The 20381-nt window shown below is 42.3% G+C and overlaps 1 protein-coding gene across 1 annotated transcript in view; it reads right to left on the bottom strand.

The window, feature by feature from the left end:
• Nucleotides 1-6555: 6555 nt before the first annotated feature.
• LOC143181467 (neural cell adhesion molecule 2) overlaps nucleotides 6556-20381 on the bottom strand; it is a 71138-nt gene continuing 57312 nt past the window's right edge. The window contains exons 4-6 of the mRNA XM_076381858.1: nucleotides 8835-8990; nucleotides 7413-7746; nucleotides 6556-6828 (exon numbers count right to left, since the gene is read on the bottom strand). Coding sequence (XP_076237973.1) covers nucleotides 6683-6828; nucleotides 7413-7746; nucleotides 8835-8990 — 636 coding nt within the window. The 3' untranslated portion in view covers nucleotides 6556-6682. The remainder of the gene's footprint in view (nucleotides 6829-7412; nucleotides 7747-8834; nucleotides 8991-20381) is intronic.

The following is a 20381-nucleotide window of genomic DNA, read 5'->3' as shown; positions in this document are numbered from 1 at the left end:
TTCCTTCCATCGAGGATGAAGCTTATTTTAGCTTATTACAAGTAAGACGAACCTAACCTAAACTAGTAAGATGGACCTAACCTAGATTACCGAGAACCTATTAAAGTTTAATTTAGAATTAACAAATGTTGATAGAAACCTAACCTAGACTTAAGTAGTTACTTCGACCTGATCTAAAAAATAAAATATTGTGTCTCAATAATTGCTGTAGTAGACTTAATTAAAATTGGATATAGATCTAATCGAGAATTTACATCGGGTAATAGAAGTACGCGACTTAACCTAGCGTTTCTATTTAGATGTGGTTAATATTTCTGAGGAAAATTAATTTTTCTATTAGTATAACATAAAGGACTTGCAGTTCTGAGAGAAAGTACGGCTCACTTGGTCGTGAATCTTTACAACAAGCTTTCTTCGTTTTTCCCTCCCGGGTTTTTTATCGTCTTCCTTTTTCTCAGAGCGAGTCAAAGCATCGCGCCATGAAAGCCGTGGCCACAGAAGTCTCACTCTTTTTGCGAAGCTATTCACCGCGTTTTTAGTACTTGATCGTTGCTTTGTGTCTCATACCTCGAAAGTAGGTAACTAGCATCGTATTCTTCGATAAAAATAGTGTCAAGTAGTCTCTATTATAGTTCCTTGAGGCTAACTTTGATGGAACCATAGTCTAGACGATTTCAATTGGTCTTCCAAGGTTCAGTGGCTGTATATCCTTGCCATGAGTGTTTGCCCCCTCCATGATTATCTAACCTCCAACCACTTGGTTTCTATTTATAATCTGCTAGCTACACTCCCTCTGAAAAACTGAAAAGAATGTGTTTTGTATAACAAATTAGCGCGTGAATATTTCAAGCTCAGATCTGTCTAAAAAAATGCACTTCATTTTCTGGCATTTGTACCGTAACAGCAAATTAGGAGAAGATAATGAGAAGTCGGTTCAGCGAGAGCTCGTTTCAGCGAGCCTGCACCAACACTAATTGACGCCATTAATCTAATTAAGAGGACAGCGTCGTTGCACCAACAAAGGACGTATACTGAATAACAAAGAAGCTTCGTCTTCGAGTTTCTCTCGTGACCAACAAATCCATTCAACAATACCGTATTCCCTCGTTAATACGATTATTACTGTATATTCATTTCCCTAGAATTTATTTAAACCAAATGAACTTCCCGTGCGTTGCAAATGAGGAAACTTAATGTACAACAAAAATACCTACGTATCATACACTCTACTCTGGACACTTGTCGAAACAGTATTACTCATTTCACAGATAGCGTCAAATCCTCCAAATCCATAAGCCCAAGCCGATCAACGCGAAAGGATTGCTTTCCATCAAGCTTAAATCGAAAATCTCTCCATTAACATTCCATTCTCGAGTTCCACCGCGCACGATCCGCGCAATAATGCGTAATAAGCGTCTCTGTTTCCTTCCCGCTTATTTATCGCAGCTCTGCGCCGACGTAATCCTCCATCCTTCATTTACTATCGATTCTATAAATTGAACTGCTCGACGTCCCGGAAAAATACTCAGCGAAAAGGGGGTGGGGAGCATGGGGGGGATGATATTTGGACGATATACGTTTCCTCGCTTCTTGTCTCTTCGGATCAGCGGGGATTCGGGTCACGGCGCTCTTTTCTTCCGCGACGCCTCCTCGACGCGGATTCGTTACTCGAAACGATGCTTGGGAACATCGGGACACGGGCAACCTCGATTTCCTGCGTATCCATTTGCCCCCGACGACGCCGCAATTCGTCCGTATTACGAACCCCGGAAACGCGCATCCGCCCTCGACCCACTATTTACCAGCTACTGGATATTACGTGTTGTCTGGCTGGTTTTGATTAATCGCCGGGAATAAGCGCGGCTTATTGTCGGCCCTCCCGCAAAGGTCGCGAATCGATCGGCCGTGCACGATCGAACGTGACGTGGCGCGCGTATTCACCGGGAGTAATGGGTCGAAACTTCATTACGCGGTCCCACTTTGCAGAATTTGCCGATCGAGAGCTGAGCGCTGGCGCTTTTGGCGACGATTCTAGTTTTGGGAGCCGCGGGGTTCTGCTTCTCGGGGAGCTGGCTTGCGTTGAGGAGCTTTTTCAGGAATTCGATTAGAGGAACGCGACGAATTCTCGTTATGTGTTCGGGGAATTTGATTCGATACATGTTGGTGGCTGTCCCCACTACTTGGAATGGAGGTTGTAGGTTTTGGGACGTGATACTATTGGGCATAATTAATTTGAGTTCAAGGGAAATGAGAATTGCTTACCTTCTACATGATATATGTTCCTGACTGGTTCAGAGTGATGAACACATTATGAGCTCATGCAATCAACACGGTAAAATTTCCCTCGTTATGAATTCAAATATTCGGCACAGTATGTTTTCCCACATTATGAATTCATGTATTTGAAACAGTAAATTTACCCACGTTCATAAAGTACATTTTCCCTTGTTATGAGTTCCTGTATTCGGCACAGTAAAATTTCCCTCTTTATGAGTGCATGTATTCGAAATAATAAATTTCCCTCGTTATGAGTTCACGTATTCGATACAGCAAAATTCCCCTGGTTATGAATTCGCGCAATCGACGCAGTAAATTTTCCCTCAGTATGAGTTCACGGTTACATGCACCATATTTGGAAGTTATTTGAAGAAATTCTAAGCAACGAAAAATCGTAAGAAAGATTTTTCTTCAACACACGTAGCTCGATAAAAATGCGTACTCTTAATGATGTCGAGGTTCTAGATTATGACCAGTAGTTGATACATGTACCTTGATTTGATAGAATTTTATCGCAAACTTCCAAACCACTAACAAAGCACAGCTTTGAATATAAAGGATTCCCAGTGGGCTCCCGAATGAATCGCAATTTAAAATTCAAGCGACTTTTGTTCATGAATTTCTATCGAGCCCTCCGTTTTGATAAGACTTTCATTGGCCATAATTCCCGACGTTAAACATCCCGCGAGCAGGTTACTTCGTAATACGCGATTAAGTGGCTCAGGGCAGAAGATACGTCTTCGGGGTAGGATACCCCCGGGGCAGCCAGTCTTATTACATTCCATCGGTCGAGGGTGAAATTCCTCCAGCTAGAATCACAGTGATACGGGGAATCTTGCTTCCGTGGTCGAGCATCGTCGAGTAGGCTCGTTCGCCGATTTAATCGCTGAACTTGGGGACGTTGGAATCGTCGATTTATGATTAAACTTACCTCGTTTGGGAAAGCACTCGTGCGCCTCGGATGGTGAAATGACCATTCGTCGACAGGATTGAAAAGATTTTGTTTATTTTCCAGTATCGTGAGGATGAAAACGTGAACGTCGGTAGTTCTATGTCACACGTGTACAGAAAATTCTCGTTATATGTTCGTAAGACTTCACTCATTATGTGTTCAATGTTATTTCCCCGAAAGGTACCTCTACTCGACTCAAACCAACAGCTCGGGTTCAAATAAGATGAGAATTGTAGAATTGTTGAATGTACACGATATATGTCCCAAGTAATGGACATATAACGAGACTTTCCTGTACTCTTACGGTTCACATGTTCCAGGACCGTGGATCATAGAGAAAAAAAGTTAAGTATCGATGCCAAAAATAGTCGATACGTCTATGGTAAATCAAATCGATCTACAGACGTCGATTAATGTAAGTCGAGGGGTTAAAATGCAGGCTAGCAAGTCTCTACGCTAACTCTACAGATAGTGAGCACATCGATTCGTAAGTGTTCAATGATAGTTCTCTTGTTTGGTAGTCAATTGTTCGCTTATTCGATAAAGTGTGCAGTATCTTGTATTGTAAAAAGATACGACGAGGCTGTGCCCCACGAGAGTAAGATCGTTGAAGAAAATCAGCTTATAGCTAACATAGACGTATATACACTGATCACATTAATACATCGAGTGAGCATCTTACTAGTACCCGGAGACAGTGAGTGCTCCTTCGGAGTCGATAAAACGCTTCTTAAGTGGCGAAATTTTCACTTAGTCGATACAATTGGAGAACAACGATTGTACTTCGTAATTGTTGATGTTTTCTGGAGCTCGAAGCAAAAAACGCAAAAGTTTAACCCCATCATGCCTGGCTATGTTATTTCTTATTCTTTATGTTCATATTGCAGACAATTACGATACTAAAATAATAGTGAAGATAACAAGGTCAAAGTCATTCACAAAATAAAGATAATAGTTAAAACAGTAGTAATAATAATAATAATAATCGAAGTAGTAATTAAGATAACAGTCAAATTTATAATCAAAATAATAGTCACATTAAGAATGATAGTAACAAATAACAGTCGAAGTATTAGTCAAAATAGCAGTAATAATAATAATAATCAAGGCAACAGTCAAGATAATCGCTAATTTCATTTCCTTTTCAGGCACGATGGGGTCAAAGTTACAGAGTGCAAGTGGGACGAAGTCAATCGAACGCTCAAGGTAACCACCCCACCACCTATCCCATACATTCACAGAAAAAAAGCAACGTAAATAGTGGGGGGTCTCTCTCGCCAACCTCAACCGATCGTTCAATTTCGTCGCGCCAGCATTCACAAATTTCCACGCAGATTGACACATTAATCGAATTACTTTACACTGTATCGCTGCGCAATAGTCAGAGCGATAAAATCTTCGTGGCGACGGGGTCGGTCGCATTCAACCGAATTTAGAACAATAGGGGCCGACGTTTGCACAACAAGCTAGAAAGGCTTTTCCAGCCCATATGGTTATTCATTCTGTGGCGGTTTATCGATTCGCGGGATCTCCGTACGAATGAAAGCGTGCTCTCCGCATTCTCGACTTGATAGAGTTCGTTTTGTGCTCGGTTAAACAGCAGAGAGCGCGGCGACGACATACCGCCACCCTTTTAACGGATTAAATTCAGCAGGATTCAAGAATGTCGGCCTTTCAATCCTCCATTGACGCGTCCCCGCTCCTCGTCCCCCTTCCCCTACCCCCTCCGCCTCGCGCTGTTCCCCCAGCGAGTGAATATGAACTTCTCCCGTCGACGTCTTTCAGTCTCAGCCTCGCGACCCGCGTCGCGCCTCCCGAGCGCGCGCGATGAATGTGACGCTCGTCGCTCGCCCGCGTGAATTCACGTCGATAAAACGTTTCGCGTGTTTCCCTTAATTACCGAAGGAAACTCGCTGCCAGACTGTCACGTTATCAATTATACGCGCTCCGCTCGCGCGAACAACGGCGGAAAGAAATCGCAGAGCAGAGGGAAGAAGTTCGACTTAACGACCTGGCCCCCTCCGCGCGCAAGCCTCGCGAACGCGACGATAACTTAAATTGAAGCGAAGACATTTTTCAGAGTGTCCTGAGTTACAGAAATTAATTTCTTCTATCGATCGGGGGAAGGGCGAGAAAAATATCGTTCAGACTCGATTTTACGGCTTTGAGTAATTTGGTTTGCTTTGAGATATGTCGCAGATAAATTTTGTGGGCGGAGAGGTTGTTTAAGAAGACTATTTGTTGAGAGTTTGAAGGGTTAGGTCGTCTTGAGATACAGAATAATTGTGTTTGTTAGAAAGGGAAAGGACCTGTTCGATTAAATATTTGCTATAGTAATTGGTAATAGTTTAGAGGGTAGGATTGTAAGATTAGGCTATCATTAATTTGTAAACATTATCGTGAATGAAATTAGTATACTGTACATTGAAATTTTGACAGGTGATTCTATAGGTTAAAATGAAACGAAAGTCAAGAGTGTTAAAATTGTATTTGAGACTTCGTTTCCGAGTTATTAATTGTTGAAGTTTGCGCATAAAGTGGGTCTGACGCTGGGACTGACGCTAGCGGTGACGCTGAGCATGGCCGCGGTGCGCGTGTCCTAGCGCAAGTCTCAGCGTCGGGCCCATTTCACGCGCAACTTGAACAACTAATAACTCGTAAACGAAGCCCCAAACACAATTTTATTATTCTTGATTTTCGTTTCATTTTGACCTATAGAATCATCGCCTAAAACTTTCAACTCCTATTGTCGAGTACTCTGCTTGATTTTGTTACACAGAAGCTTAATAGAACACATACGTATCTACACATCTCGGATCTGACGCCAAGGAATCAATAAACATCAAGGTGACATAACCCCTCCAGCAAAGTAGACACGTAACTATTCTGCGCGAAGGGAAGCATCGTCACAAAAAGTTTTCACTCCAGAGTCCCTCCCCCGGTAACGACTCCGCGTTGCGGTCTGAAATTTGGAGACTTCTTGAGGTAAAGCCACGCAGCCTCGAATTGTATGGAAACTTCGCGACAAATTCGGCCGTATCGCGACAGACAGCATTCGAAACCGGATACGCGTTGTCGTTGCTGTTTGGGAGACTGACATTTCAGCCACGAACCTCGGAGTCTAACTACCGAGTTTCCTCGTAGCTGCGTGACAGAATCAGCGTCAGAATCGTCGCACAAAGGAACACTGTCGTACGGATAGACCGAGATCACGGAAACTTCTCGAGCTAAGGAGGGTACCTCTTCGGTGGTCGCCTTGGATTCCGCTATTCGATGTCTTCGAGCTCGCGTTTCCGCTTGCCGTTGCCGCGCGGGGGTCCGTTTTTCTTTGCTGTTACGCAAACTGAATGCCTCTGGGACGTATGGCTGTCGAGTAGATGAGAAAGGTGTCAGGATTGTTCAAGTTCCCGCGGATGTTAATTCGGTGACAGTGTTGACGGGCTTGCGGGCTGGTCACGTGACGTGGGAGTGCTGCAGGTAGAGTCGATTTGAACTCTGTACACCGAGGAAGGCCAGGAAAATCAGCGTGACGTTGATAGACGCCGCGTGTGTTGCGCTCTGCCGATCGCCGCCGTGCATGGCCGCTGGCTTTTCCTCCTCTACAAAGAGACACGTGACAAAAAAGTCATTTCAGCGACAGGAATTGTAAGCCATTTTTGTGGCTCACTAGTGTCGAGAGAAAAGACATGTGAAATATCACATTTTTTCGTCATTATGAAGATGACGCGTGACGCTTGGTTTCTTTTGGTTTGGAACAATTATTGGTAACTATTAGGTGTTCGAAAAATATTGAAATAATTATTGTGGATCAGGGTTCTCAGGAAATTCCTAGCTGAGAGAAGAAAGTGAACCTCCTGTAGATCACTTAAGTCCCTCTCAAATACCCTACGATAGTTAAATACATATACAGGGTGATCAGTATAACTGGAAACGAATGTTGGCAGCATTTATTATAAATGCTGTTAGCATTGTAAGTACTTTTAACACTCATTAGAGAGTTTCCAGTTAAACTGATCACCTGTATAGGCTACTGGAGGCTTACTATAGAATATTTCGAGGTGGAAAGTCATTTTTTCCTTTCAGTGAGGAATTTCCTGGCAACCCGAAAACCTACACCTAAAGTTTTCAGTGAACTAAATCAATGCAACTGAACCATCAGAACAAAAGCACAGGGATTACTGACCTTCGATCACATGAATCATAATGTACGCTGGCTTGGCGTTGCTGGGCGAGCAGGTGTAATTGGCACCGTGGGTGGGCTTCACTTTGTCAACCACCAGAATAGATCCGTTTTTCGTCGCCTCGACTTTAACCCCAGGCTCGCCATCGTAATTGATCATGCGACCCTCGCGGTACCAAAAAATGTAACTGGGCGCCTCCGCGGAGGCCATTAGCTGGCATTCCAGCCGCAGACTGGACCCCTGCTTCACGTGTAGGTCTGGCCCGCCAGGGATGATCGAGTATGCCTCGGTGATGTTCAGTCGAACGATCCGCTGTTGCACTGGCTCCGTCTGTATCTGCTCCAGAAACAAAGGTCCATTCTGTCGAACCGTATCTCGCGCTAGAATAGATACACGACTCGACACGAATAACGCGCAGTAACACATCAATGGCCGCATTATACCGTCTAAAGTTCCCCTTTCAACTCGATACACTGTTTTTCATTATTTTAAGGACCATTGTGTCGACAGGGAGCGGCATTGTTTGCTCGGCGTAGCTCGCTACTTTATTTATGTTATGCAACAATGACGTGGGATTGTTCCGGGAAACTCGTAATTCTGTTGCGTTTCGTTATTACTCTTCCACTGTTCTCATAGTCGGGTATTGCTAATGTTATGCATGTTCGAAGAGGGGGTGGGGGTTTCGGTTTACTTAGAGGGCAGCGTTGAGTGCAATACACCGGGAAAATTGAAGCAATAATATCAAGTGCTATGGAAATAATGGTGTTTCATTTGAAGTCCCGATATTTATTCCGTGAAAAGAGTTTGTCTGGCTATTGACTCTTTCTACGTGTTGCTTGTTCGTTGACAGAGCATATTTGTAGCCTTGTGTAATTGAATTAATATTAGTATGCTACAGGTTATAGGTTTTGATCGCTGAAGGCCTCTGAGAGATGCCACTCTTTTCACTAATTCTTCCTACTCGCCTCGCTTCTGAAGAGTCACGTGATTCACGAAGGCCCTCGCGGCGCATGCGTGAATTCAGAAGGTGGGGATGCGTTTCCCCTCCATTCCTGCACGCAAGATGACCTTGAACGATCAAACCTCGCGAACTGCGGCATAGTCAGGGTTGCCATACGAAATCCCTTCTTGGGTCTACTGGAGAAAATTGGAAGGCGATGGAAAAGATAACGAGTGTCCTATTGGTATCGGTGTTGGCAACCTGTTGCCAACTGAATTTACATTCATACAGATACGGTTAATTGCATTTTTATTATCTGTCAGTTGCATATTTATCATTGCATATTTATCTGTCAGTGTACTGTGATATTTAACATGAAACAAAATACTATGTCTAAGTTTTCTTCCCACACTGTACCCAGAAAGGAAACTTGTGTGGCAACCCTGAACACAATAGCCCTACACGCTTAATTTCTCCACGTTACCTGACACTCGTAGAGTCCAGCGTCGTCAAGCTTCACATTATGTATCATTAAAGTCCAATCAGGGCTGTTGGAAACTACCATGAACCTGCTATCAACAGCATGAGTGCTCCTACCCACTGTCAAGAGCAGTCTGTCCCTTTTCCTAACCCAAGTGACCTGAAACATATACAAATTCTCTGTCATACAAAGATTATCATACCTTCGAAGTTAAAAATTTTCAATCAAAGTCCTCGTCAATTTTACATTAATTATTCCTAAATGATCGTTTTTCTCTATGGTTAAAAACTTTTGAGCAAATCCATGTACTTTCTTCACTGTAAACGTAGCGGAATGACGCGAGTTGTGTAAAGAACGAAGAGCGAGGCAGGCCAGCGCAATTTTACGACGTTATATAGACAAATGGATCGCGGAGAGTGTACTCCGAGATTCTGGAACGTTTGCCGTTCGAGCGCCTCTCGTTTTTCGCGTTTTCCACTGTCGCCCTTTTTAATTCACTGCTGACACTCGCGGGAAAAAAAGTTGCTGCACACGCGCGTCATTATCGCTCGAGGACGGTACACAGCCAGCTCGGTAATTCGCGCGTGGAATACGTCAGACAGTGCGTTCGCTGAATTTCAGTGTGAAGAGTGCGTCTTTTTTTCAAAAAACCTTAAACGATTGCGTAAGTACGTCCTGCTTTGGAAAAAGTAACTTTTTATAGTTGAGTGAGTTGAATTTTTATTTGTGGAGTGGACTAAAAAATGTGGTTTACCCTCGAAAATTTTAATGGAGTGAGGTGAGGTCAACGAGACGACCACTTCACACTTTCTCGTCTATTGTGAAGCCCTAAAATACTTTAACTTTTAGATGCAAATATCTCGACATAGAGTGATCAAAGTAATATGCTTAATATAATCGCTAAATTCGTTTCTTTATGTTTTATAGGGATATGGAAAAAAATATAAGATATGATAGAAATATATAATATATTTATAATAAAAATAAAGTATAATAAATATACACGTTCAATTTATAACTAAAATAAAATATAATAAAAATGTATATTATATCTATAAAAATAACAGCAACATATATTTATAATAATAAATATAGTATAATATAATTCTATTAAAAAAATCACATGGAACCTTGAAAATGTTTGTTTCTATCACTAAATACATCTGTTCAAATAATGAAATTTTGCCTTAAGACGTTTTCTGATACAACCATAAATAATAAAAATATTTAGGGATCCTGTTTCACGTGACTCACCCTGTACATGACACATACGTAGATTTTCTGAGAATACTTTCTTAAACTTTATGCCAAACTTACAGTCTAAATTACAGGATCAGTAAGGCACAAAAAACAGCATCCTGACACGCAACAAATTTCCACACGTCTCTAAAGATCTGTCCAGAATGAGAGACGTCGCGTTGAGTACCAAAACAATTTCTCTAGCCCTGTCTGAACGTAGAATCGCGTATGCCCTGCATTAAGCGAAAAGTTAATCTCTCAGCGCGTCACGTTGCATTTTTTACCATCCCCTTCTTCGAGAACTCGTGCATTTTTAATAACGATACCAACCTACGTACTTCCCCCGCCCTTTCTCCACCCCCCCTCTAGACAATAAATATTATACCTGTCTCGAAAGATTGCCCCTCTTGCATTATTTATAGCCCATCCGAACGGAAGGAAGCTGGCTCTAATAGTAAATCCTTCCCCCTTTCGTAAGTACGAAACATCGTCATCCGGCTTAGCTGTACAGTAATGCTGTTCTCATCTTTCGACCCGCTGCTATTCTTACGCTTTCGCGGCAAAGGCGATTTCCGCGAAAATGCGCGATTTCTTTGAGCATAAATAATACACCTGGACTATACACCTCTTTCTTCTCCTGAGCGACGGATGGTAGTTACAAGAAGAGGGGGTTGAGTCGACCTGGTTGCCTGTGAATGTACAAGGTGTAAAAATATTAATGAGTACGGCTGAAGGGGTGAATCTACATCTCTGGATTGGTGATGTGTACTTTTTTTATTACGTAATTGTATTCAGATCGTTTAGTAGAGAAAAGGTTTGGAAGGAACTATATGCTGCAAAAGGAACGTTTATTCAAGAAAAATTGTTGAAGATTTGGCATCGATTTCATTGTGTAGAGTGACGCATTATAAATAATTTGGGTGTAGATTCAACCCCCAAAGTCGTGACCATTAATATTTTTACACTCTGTGCAGCGTGTAAACATACGCTGAAATATTCTAAAGGGTGTTAGGGGAACTCAAGCTTTCTGTATTTATGGAACACAAAATGTTCTACGATATTTGGCTACCAACTTATATTTTTGGAAGGTTATTCGTTATATATGTATCGCGATTCCCATCGTTGAGGGAGAGGAAGGTAGCCCTGGAAAAGAGTGACTCCACCCCGAAAAATCGGCTTCACTTCAAAGGACATAAAAATTTTCTGTACATGATATATGTCCCCAACCGACCATAACAAGAATTTCCTCTACCGAGCCTACTTCGTGACAACAATGTAGCCATCCTGAATCTGTAAGTTAAACAGATTCCTTTCGCGTCAGAAGCAGCCTCTGCGAAATCACGTGTCTGTCTGCGGGCCATAAAGTCGAACTTTCAGCTAGCGAACCTAGGACAGCAGAGGTTGCAACTGGTGAGCGATAACTCGATGAGGGTGCCCCGCATTACCATAATTGCCGTCCTTTAGGGGGCAGTTGAAGACGTCATCGGCAGCGCAGCCAACGAGGAAAGATATCGGCGCTGTGTTTCTCTCTTGGAGTGTGCGCGCGCGCGCGCGACTGACGATGACGCTGCGGAAAGGAGAGGACCAGAGCGAGCCACTCGCGTGCCTTAATTGTCTTTGTCGAGGGCACTCGACGTTCGAGGCAAGCAAGGTTTCGCGATTTTCTGATGCTGCCCTGGAGATCGACGAGCACCCGACGACGAGTGCACTCAAGCATAAACGAGCCGAACAATGAACCACCGCCACGTATTACGCGTTATGCATTACCTATTGCTAGTCAGCGTCTACCCGAGCTGTTCCAGTGCGGTCCTGAGGATGCTCGATCCCGCTGGGGAGAGATCCTTCCTTTGCTTTTGGAGCTATCGCTGATGAGGTTTCGGGGAAGTTGTTGATAGTTAGTGGAATTTTGGCGGCAGGTTTGAGTTAGTAGATAGATATTGGGGTTGCAATGGTTCTGCGTGGAGTGGGGAACCTGTTGATGGATAGACCTGAGTGTCTTGACTGTCTCGAGGAGCTGTTAATGATGATGAGTTGTGGCTGGAGGAGTGGGGAGAAGGAGGGAGTGGACAGGGACAGGAATTATTTCCTTCTGTTATAGTTAGTTTGATACTGGAGATTACAAGAATATGCTTTTGACTACAGACGGGGTGAATATTTATATGGAAGACTGTTTTTGAAGGATTAAGTGAAAAAAAAAACAATTCCAACTTTCAGGTACCAGATGAATGAATTTATTGACAGCAAGTTTAATTACAAAAAAAAGAACAATCAGAAGAATAATCTATGCACCCAACCAAAAATATTAGGACACTTTTCAATAAATACCTACGTATTTGTAAACAGTTATAAAATCACTATTGAATTGCATATAGATAGAGCGAAAGCCAGTAGAATAAAACGTATACTGTATCGTTAAAAACATGTAGATAAAAAATCTATACTTAAAAAATTTGATAAAAAATGAGTGACACTATTGACATTTTTATTGTAGAATGGAAATATTCTAGTTTACGTTTCCTCATATTTCTGAACGAGGGTGTATATAGCATACAGGGTGAGTCACGTAACTGTATCACCTAAAGTTCCTTGTAAACTATTTGTTGTATAAAAAACTATTTCAAACACAAGTTGCTGTTTGGTATCGCGAGCAGCACACCAAAGAGGAGCATATACTCTTTCAGCTTTCGTTTGAAATATTTTTGTATACAAAAAATGGTTTACAAGAAAATTTAGGTGATGCAGTTGACTGACTCGTTCTATATATTTAGAAATAGGTCTCTTAAAAAATTCATATTTTTGAAACCTCACTCACCTACTATTCTTTAATATTTTACTCCTCTTCAATAATTCAGACACTTATTTCAAGAACGAATCACCACGACTCTATATCAGTTGGCGTACACCAGGAATCCTCGCAGAAGAAGCTTTCGACATTTATAGAGTCCCTACTTGACGACAAGAGAACCGAAAATCGTCTTCCTTCCCGTTGGCCGAATCCCATTAATCAGGCTTTTCTTCTCGAGCTTGAACTTCGCAGTGCGATACCATCGCGACGCCATTTAATTAATGTCCCTCTTGTCGAAAGAATGGCTCGCCGCTGCGATAAAACAGTAGTTCGATCGTCGATTCCCCTCACAACAGAAATCACGGATTCAATTTCTCTGCGATTCCGAAAACATTCCCCCGAACAAATTTTGATAACCCTGATAACCTACGCGACAATGCAATTTTTTATCGGCTCGGTGCTGGCGCGCGCCTCGCTCGCGTATAAATATAACTTTTAATTATCGTCCACGGTGCAAGCTCGCTAATTGAAAAATAACGGGCGCGGAAGTTATTAATTCGCCGCGTTAACGAATATTTGCTGGCCCCGGATCCCGTCGAATCGCGTCGCTCGTCGTTCCGTGAAAATGGAACGTCGAAGCGTCGTCTCGGTGACGCGCGTCCCGCGAAGATGCATCGCGTAAATTTGGCTAGGACGGGCGAATCGATAGACAGGCGAATTATTAAGACAATGTCGCCGCGGAGACAGATTAAATTTCAATTACGATCGTATGATGTCAGGGATGATGGATTATGCGCTCGTCGACAGGAAGATCGATGTCTTGGGACGTTCGGATGTGTTTCGCCTCCATTTTATACACACCGATGCAGATTCTTCGGTTAGCAATTCCCTAATGGATATTGGATTAATATCTCGTTCTTTGACCGATTAATTGAATGAGCCTCGGGCAAAAGTTATTGATAGAAATCTGATCTACAAGTGTCACGACTTCCGATTGCACTTTAGTAACACCAGAATTCATTACTGGAGTTCATTTAACTCTTGCTATCCTGATATAAATGAGACGATTGCGCAGATAGGTATATTTTGGTTGGGTGAAATTAAAGATTTATAGCAGTTCCTTTCTTGTGGGTAAACAGATATATTTTTAAAGTGAAACTCAGGTCCAAGGGAAACCAGACTTAATCCTCTCAGTTATATTTTCACCCATATGACACAGAGATGTCTTAAAAACGTGTTCAAGGTGTCCAGTGAAGACTTAAAAATGTCCAAGAGATGTTTTTGAAACGTTACATATCAGTAAGTCCAAATTACGTCATTAAGACGTTCAGACAAAAAGTAGACGTTTTTAAGACGTCTAAATTATGTCTACAAGATATTCAGGTATAAAATAGACGTCCTCAAGACGTCGTGTGCTATCTAAATAAGGCTATTAATACTCTACTTAACACTGATTAGTAAGCCTAGCACTGGAATTAACCTAAACCTAATTATTGTCACAATTGACTGACAACAATAGATCTAATTAACCCAACCCACGTAGATAAACAAATCAATCCTATCGTGTAAGGGAGAGCTGCCACGAATGGGACATTTTCACTTCAAGCTACGTAACAAAGAAACAACCATTTTAGTTCTAATTCGTACTGTTAGAAAGATTAGTTATTTTACTGTAATAATGCAAAGTTCCAGTAAGGTTCCTTCCTTGATTTACTGTCTTTATTTTCTACTTTTTAAGAAAGTGCATTGTCACTCATTCAACAATTGGTAGTGTTGAATGGAACAGTGTAATAAAACAAGATAATATTAACATTAATTTTACAATGATTGTTTCTTTCATCCTACCTCTACACAATTTCTCGGTAAAATATTCCCCGCAACAAAACTTCAACAAAATTGTTATGCATTTCCAATCAACCTGCTAAAAAATGTAGAAGTATATGTCATAGCATTGTTGAAAATTCCGTGTCCTCCGAGGTCTGGCAAAGGCATATTATTTTATTTACGGAAGAAAGTAGCCCTTCCAGCAATTGTTCCTCACCCTAGGACACCCTTTCCCACCGCCACTCACGTACATTTTACCGCTGCACTGGACATTCATTGCTATTAAAGTGGACGGCGTTCGCGGGGAGTCGTTCCTAACAAGCCTCTCTTTAATTGCACAGCAGCCGAGGCCAGAACGCACTGGTGCATCGAACGTAAACAGAACACGCTGCCATTTCTCATTAATATTATTAAGCAACGTGTCACGATAATGAACCAATACGGAGCACGGTAGTCCCACGAGCTATAAAACAAACATACACGTGGCAGTGCGTGAGCCGTAAACCCCGAGGAGTTTCGTAAAGTTGGACGATTATTATGGACCTCGAAGATCGCTAGAGGGGCTTTAAAAGTTCCGGGAAACGGGAGGTTTGCTACGTAAATAGACATCCGTAATGGGTCGAAGGTCAAGTAGCTTTTGACGTTTAACGAAATTGGGATTTTAAGGAAAATGTGGATAATTAATCAGAGGAAGGTAACACATGAATAGGATGACGAATATTCATCTGCTCATTAGTATTTGTGTGTTGTGTTGTAGTAATCGATTGAATTTCGTGGATGGAAGCAGTGGAGGCTTTAATTAAAACGTATACATACTTCCATTGATGATTGCAGAGCTAATTGGCAGTCTCAGATATTATACTAATTAGAGGAACAATACGTTCTCTGTTTCATGGACATTTGAGAAGTTGAGATTTATTAATGAATAATCTCGAGTGAAATTCTTCCGATTTTAATACTATACTACTTAGCGACTATGGTGGCGGGCCTTATTGCTACACGTTTACTTACTTACTAATGCGCGCGGTGCAGACCTACCTAAGCTTAACGATTTCCAAATACTAGGGTTTGGGGGAGTGGCAGGGGGGGGGGGGGGGGCGTTGGACCAAGGCGACGAGGAAAAATCTCCTGAGACCGTCGAGCCCTGTTCCTAAACAGGCAGCAAGACTAGCCCTTGGTGCAGCAGCACGCGCGCTATTTATGCCAATGTGTTACCACCGCGGATAACTCAACGCGAGGAACAACGTACCTGGCTGATAGCAGCCATCTAGGGAAAGACTCAGCCAGAAAAACCAGGCCTCGTAGGCGTGCACGGTCTCTAACGAGTCTCCTAGAAGACACGCTACCAAAAAATAGCGCTACGTCGCACACCACTAAGGGCAGGATACTCTTTCGAGTGATCCGTGCGTCGAGCTGAACTCTTCACGTATGTCGCGATTTTTATGGCCCTATGCGTCGTATCGCACCCGCGAGCAACGCGAGTTACGCGTGGCCGCGTCGCGGTCGCGACGAGAAGCTGTTACCCGCGCGCGACCCCCAGCCGCTACACGCGTGTACGCCTGGCCTCGGCGCGCTAGGCGCCGCTTCTCGTGACGAAGCGACGTCGCAAGTGTTAAGGATTTGGGTCGATCACGAAATGCAACGGATGTGAAATAGAATGAATAGTTTATTGAACATAAAGATAATACTGCTACTCTAACAGAAAACTCGGAATGGAATCGTAGCGAGAACTAATAACCATAATTTTATTTGTAAGCATTTCGTCCTGGCGTAAGAACACACAAGAGCGTTCTGACGCGTTCTAAAAGCCTCGCACTACGTCTCTAGGGGCCTTGGTCTCTCCACTCTCGCGACTACTAATAGTTTGTCATATATACTGGTCCGCGGAATAAACACACAAATAATAATGTACACCTAACCTAAACCTAAAATTTTATTTTAGATATACATACATTTTACATATACATACACATGAGGATATGATGGTAGAAAGGGTGAACTCAATAGCTTCGAATTTCGAGAAAAACTGTTTTACTTATATTCTATGAGAGCGAATAAAATAAATAGTATTTTTGAAATTGTTGAATTCGCCCTCACTATTCTCAACGCCTCATATATATCCTAGATATATATGATAATGAAATATGATATAAAATAGAAATAGAAACACCCTCCCAATTCCCCCCACTGTACCCAAGGAGGGGATTTCTATAGTAACCCTGGGTACAACCTTTTCTCTTGTCCCCAGCTAAGAGATAGCGAAGTCCTCTAACACTCTTCCATCAGGGGCACCCAGAATAGCAAACTGTCGCGTGATTTCTCATTCATTACACTGCAGCCTTGTGTCGACTGGATTTACGAGGGTTTTCGATGTTTATGGGGGATAAAGTCGCGCATTCGTCTCGCATACGCGCGAGGTCGACACGATTCATGCTCAGCGTCTGTCCTCTGCATTGTACGCGCTCGGCCCGGCTCGTCGAAGCTTCTTGGCGTCCCCGCGAGCGTCAGACGCGAAAGGGTGTCAAGAAGGAAAGCTGGGTGGCGGCCATACGTCATGAATAAAAGATCGCCGCGAGTTTTCCCGTGTGTCCGCCGCCTTATCGATTGTCTCCTCGGCGTTTTTCGACCTGCCGTGATATACCAGTCGAAACTCGACCCACCGAGGGGTTATCTTCGGCTCGTGAAGTTACTTTATGGCGAGCTTTCCCGAGTCTCTCGCTCCATCGCGGCCCTCTGAGATTTACGACTCGCTTACGAGCGTTCGATGGTTAATATAGTGGCTGCGAGTTTTCCAGCGGCGAACTTGGCGCGTCGGGCTATCGATATTGAGATGTTCCTTTTGACAGTGGATATGACATGTATGATTATACATTCGTTTGAAGATCTAAGATAATTTAAAAATTCTTGGTTTCATTCATCGTAACTCTGAACACTTTTTCAATGTCAGTACTCTTACTACATTCTATAAGTCTGTGGTTCGTCCAATTATTGAATACGGATACGTATATGGTCTCCCTATTACAAAAATTAAACAGCATTAATTGAAAGTGTCCAACACAAATTTCTCAGACTCACATCCTATTATATCGACGCACCTATGTCTATTTTTTGCTATAAGTATGATCCACTTATGTTGCATTTCGGTTTAACAACGTTAGAAATGCGTCACACAGCGACAATCTTTTATTTATATATAATGTTTTACACATCCTACATTTTATTTAGGATTATTGTAATCCTAGGTTCTTACATGAATGGCAATTTTAAAAATAATTGTTCTGCCGAAATGAAACAGCAACAATGCAATTAGTGATCTACGTTAATTAAGCTCCATTGAACTCCATTGAAGCCTTATTGAGTTTAATTAGTTGAATTGGTTATGCGATATTAATTCACTTTTAATCAAAGCATAGGGGAGAGGTGGCTCCTCTGGGTTTCCATCATATAAAAGCAATATAAAAGGTAGACTCTAACTAAATAACAGGGAAAAGCAATTCATTTTGAGAAGATGTTTTTACTTAATCTCCCTCGAATCAATTATCGTCACTTGTCTCCATAGGATGCTACTTTCTGTCATAAGACTATCATAGCTCTTTGACTACTCACCACATGAGGTTAAAACATAGATAAAATGATAAACCAATCAACACATGGTACTTTCGTAAAGCATACATTTAATTTGTATATTTTTGAAAGGTAACAGGCATCTAGGCCAAACGTAAAAAATGTCACTTTTGTCCCCACTCTCCACTACCTGACTGGTTGTCCCGACACCACCTCAAAATCGCCCCAATTGCATACAATTCCCAAGTGTCCCATCCACCGCCACGAAATCACAATACTCCCCAATTTGTCTAATTAATCATCGCCATTGATAAATCAAATATCTCCAATAGTCGGCAAACAACCGATCAGTCAGCCGTTATTAAATCGCAACACGTCTACCCGACAGTTAATTTCTGCCAGTTACAGGGAACCATCGTCCCGTTATTTTATGCTCGTTTCTCCCTTTGGCGTAATAATTTATCTATCCATATTTCCCATCGAGTTTCCCGCCCGTGTAAACATTTGTCCTCCATTCGCACAAACGCCCAGCGTTTCCGCGCAAACGGAGCACGAGTTTAAACAAAAGCGCGGCCGAGTCAATCGCGCGTCCGTTCATCCGCTTTTATCGCGTAATTTTAACGTTAAACATAATGCTCCTTCGCTCTCCGCGCCGCTGCGCTATCCCGTTTCGCAGAGGCGGGGGCTTCGCTCGAAATTTTCGAGGAAATTAAACGGATTCGGCAGTGATGAGTTCCGACGTAACGAGGATGGGATAATAATAACCGGCAAATTCAATATCGCCGCGAGTGGAATAAATTTTCGAACAACGAGTCGTGGCGCGCGGAGGGTTCATCCACCTCGGTATCTATAACCTATAAAACTGGCGCTTCGGTAAACGAAGTTATCGTTGTTCGAACTTTGTGGGAGCGATGTTTCGTTTAACGTCTTTCATTAAAAACCCCCCGCTTCCGACCAATCTCGCCGAACGTCCCCGTCACTTTCTTGCTCTTCCATCGTACGGTTGCGTTTTTAATGGGTTCTTAACCTCCCAGCTAAAGTTTCCCTCCGACGGCGTGGTTTTTACGTGGCGGCATCTGTTTTCCCCTAGAAAACTCGCGCGGGAAGTTCACCGGTTTACGAGAAAGTCGGCGTTGCAGGCTCCTTATACCGCAGTATTGCCACCATATGGCACGCTTTCGAATCGGCTGGAAATGGCGACTAAATGGGAGGACTTGGAATTGGAGTGTCGGGAGTGAGAGTGTGACAGTGAAAAAAGTGATCTAGTCTGATGTAGTTATTGAAAACGAAGTTTCGTGAAATTATGGAAGTGATAAAAAAATTATGGAGATATGTAGTTATGACTTGTAGGATTGGTTACGGCTAGGTATAACTAGGTCGTCATTCTTTTCCGAGTGTTTTTGTGAGTATGTTCCTATTTTTTGTCTTCCGTAGACTATGAGTTTTGAAATTGGGAAATATGGAAGTCTTGAGAAATTTTGGAAGCTAGGGAGATTATGGAATCTAAAGAAATATTGAAATTTAGAGAAATCTTGAAAAGTAAGGAAAGCTCAAAATATAGAGAAATCTTGGAATACAGGAAGTCTTTGAAATTTAGAGAAATTTCGGGATCTAGAAAAATTTTCGAATCTAGAGAAGTCTTGAAAAATAAAAAAAGTTTGAAATCTAGGAAAATTTTAGAATCTAGGGAGGTTTTGGAATCTATGGAAAAATTTCAATCTAGGGAATTTTTGACAATTAGGAAAAGATTGACATCTGGTGAAATTTTAGAATTTAGGAAGATCTTAGAGTTTTTATATACTCTATATACCAATTACCCCTTTTCTTGGCAAGGTCGTGAGTGCTTGCAGAGTACCTATTCAACCATTCCAAGGGAGGCTGAGCTTATACATATAAAACTACACGGTTCGAAGAAACAACGGATGCATCGATGCATCTACGTGCGCATTGACGATGTATCTCGAGAAATAAAAACATATTCCCGAAGAGGAGAAGCATGGCCGACAGTGATTTCCCTCCAGCAATTTTCCTATCCTTACAGAGTATCTCCCTCCCTGACCTATTTCCCAGGATCCCTCTGTATATATTTATATTTTCGTTCAATCACTGTCCCTTGTTTCCCTCGAAAATCCCAAGAC

This window comes from Calliopsis andreniformis, chromosome 7 (genome assembly GCF_051401765.1).
Source record: "Calliopsis andreniformis isolate RMS-2024a chromosome 7, iyCalAndr_principal, whole genome shotgun sequence".
Lineage (NCBI taxonomy): Eukaryota > Metazoa > Arthropoda > Insecta > Hymenoptera > Andrenidae > Calliopsis > Calliopsis andreniformis.
The sequence above is the reverse complement of the archived record's forward strand: the minus strand, read 5'-3'. Positions and strand labels throughout refer to the sequence as shown.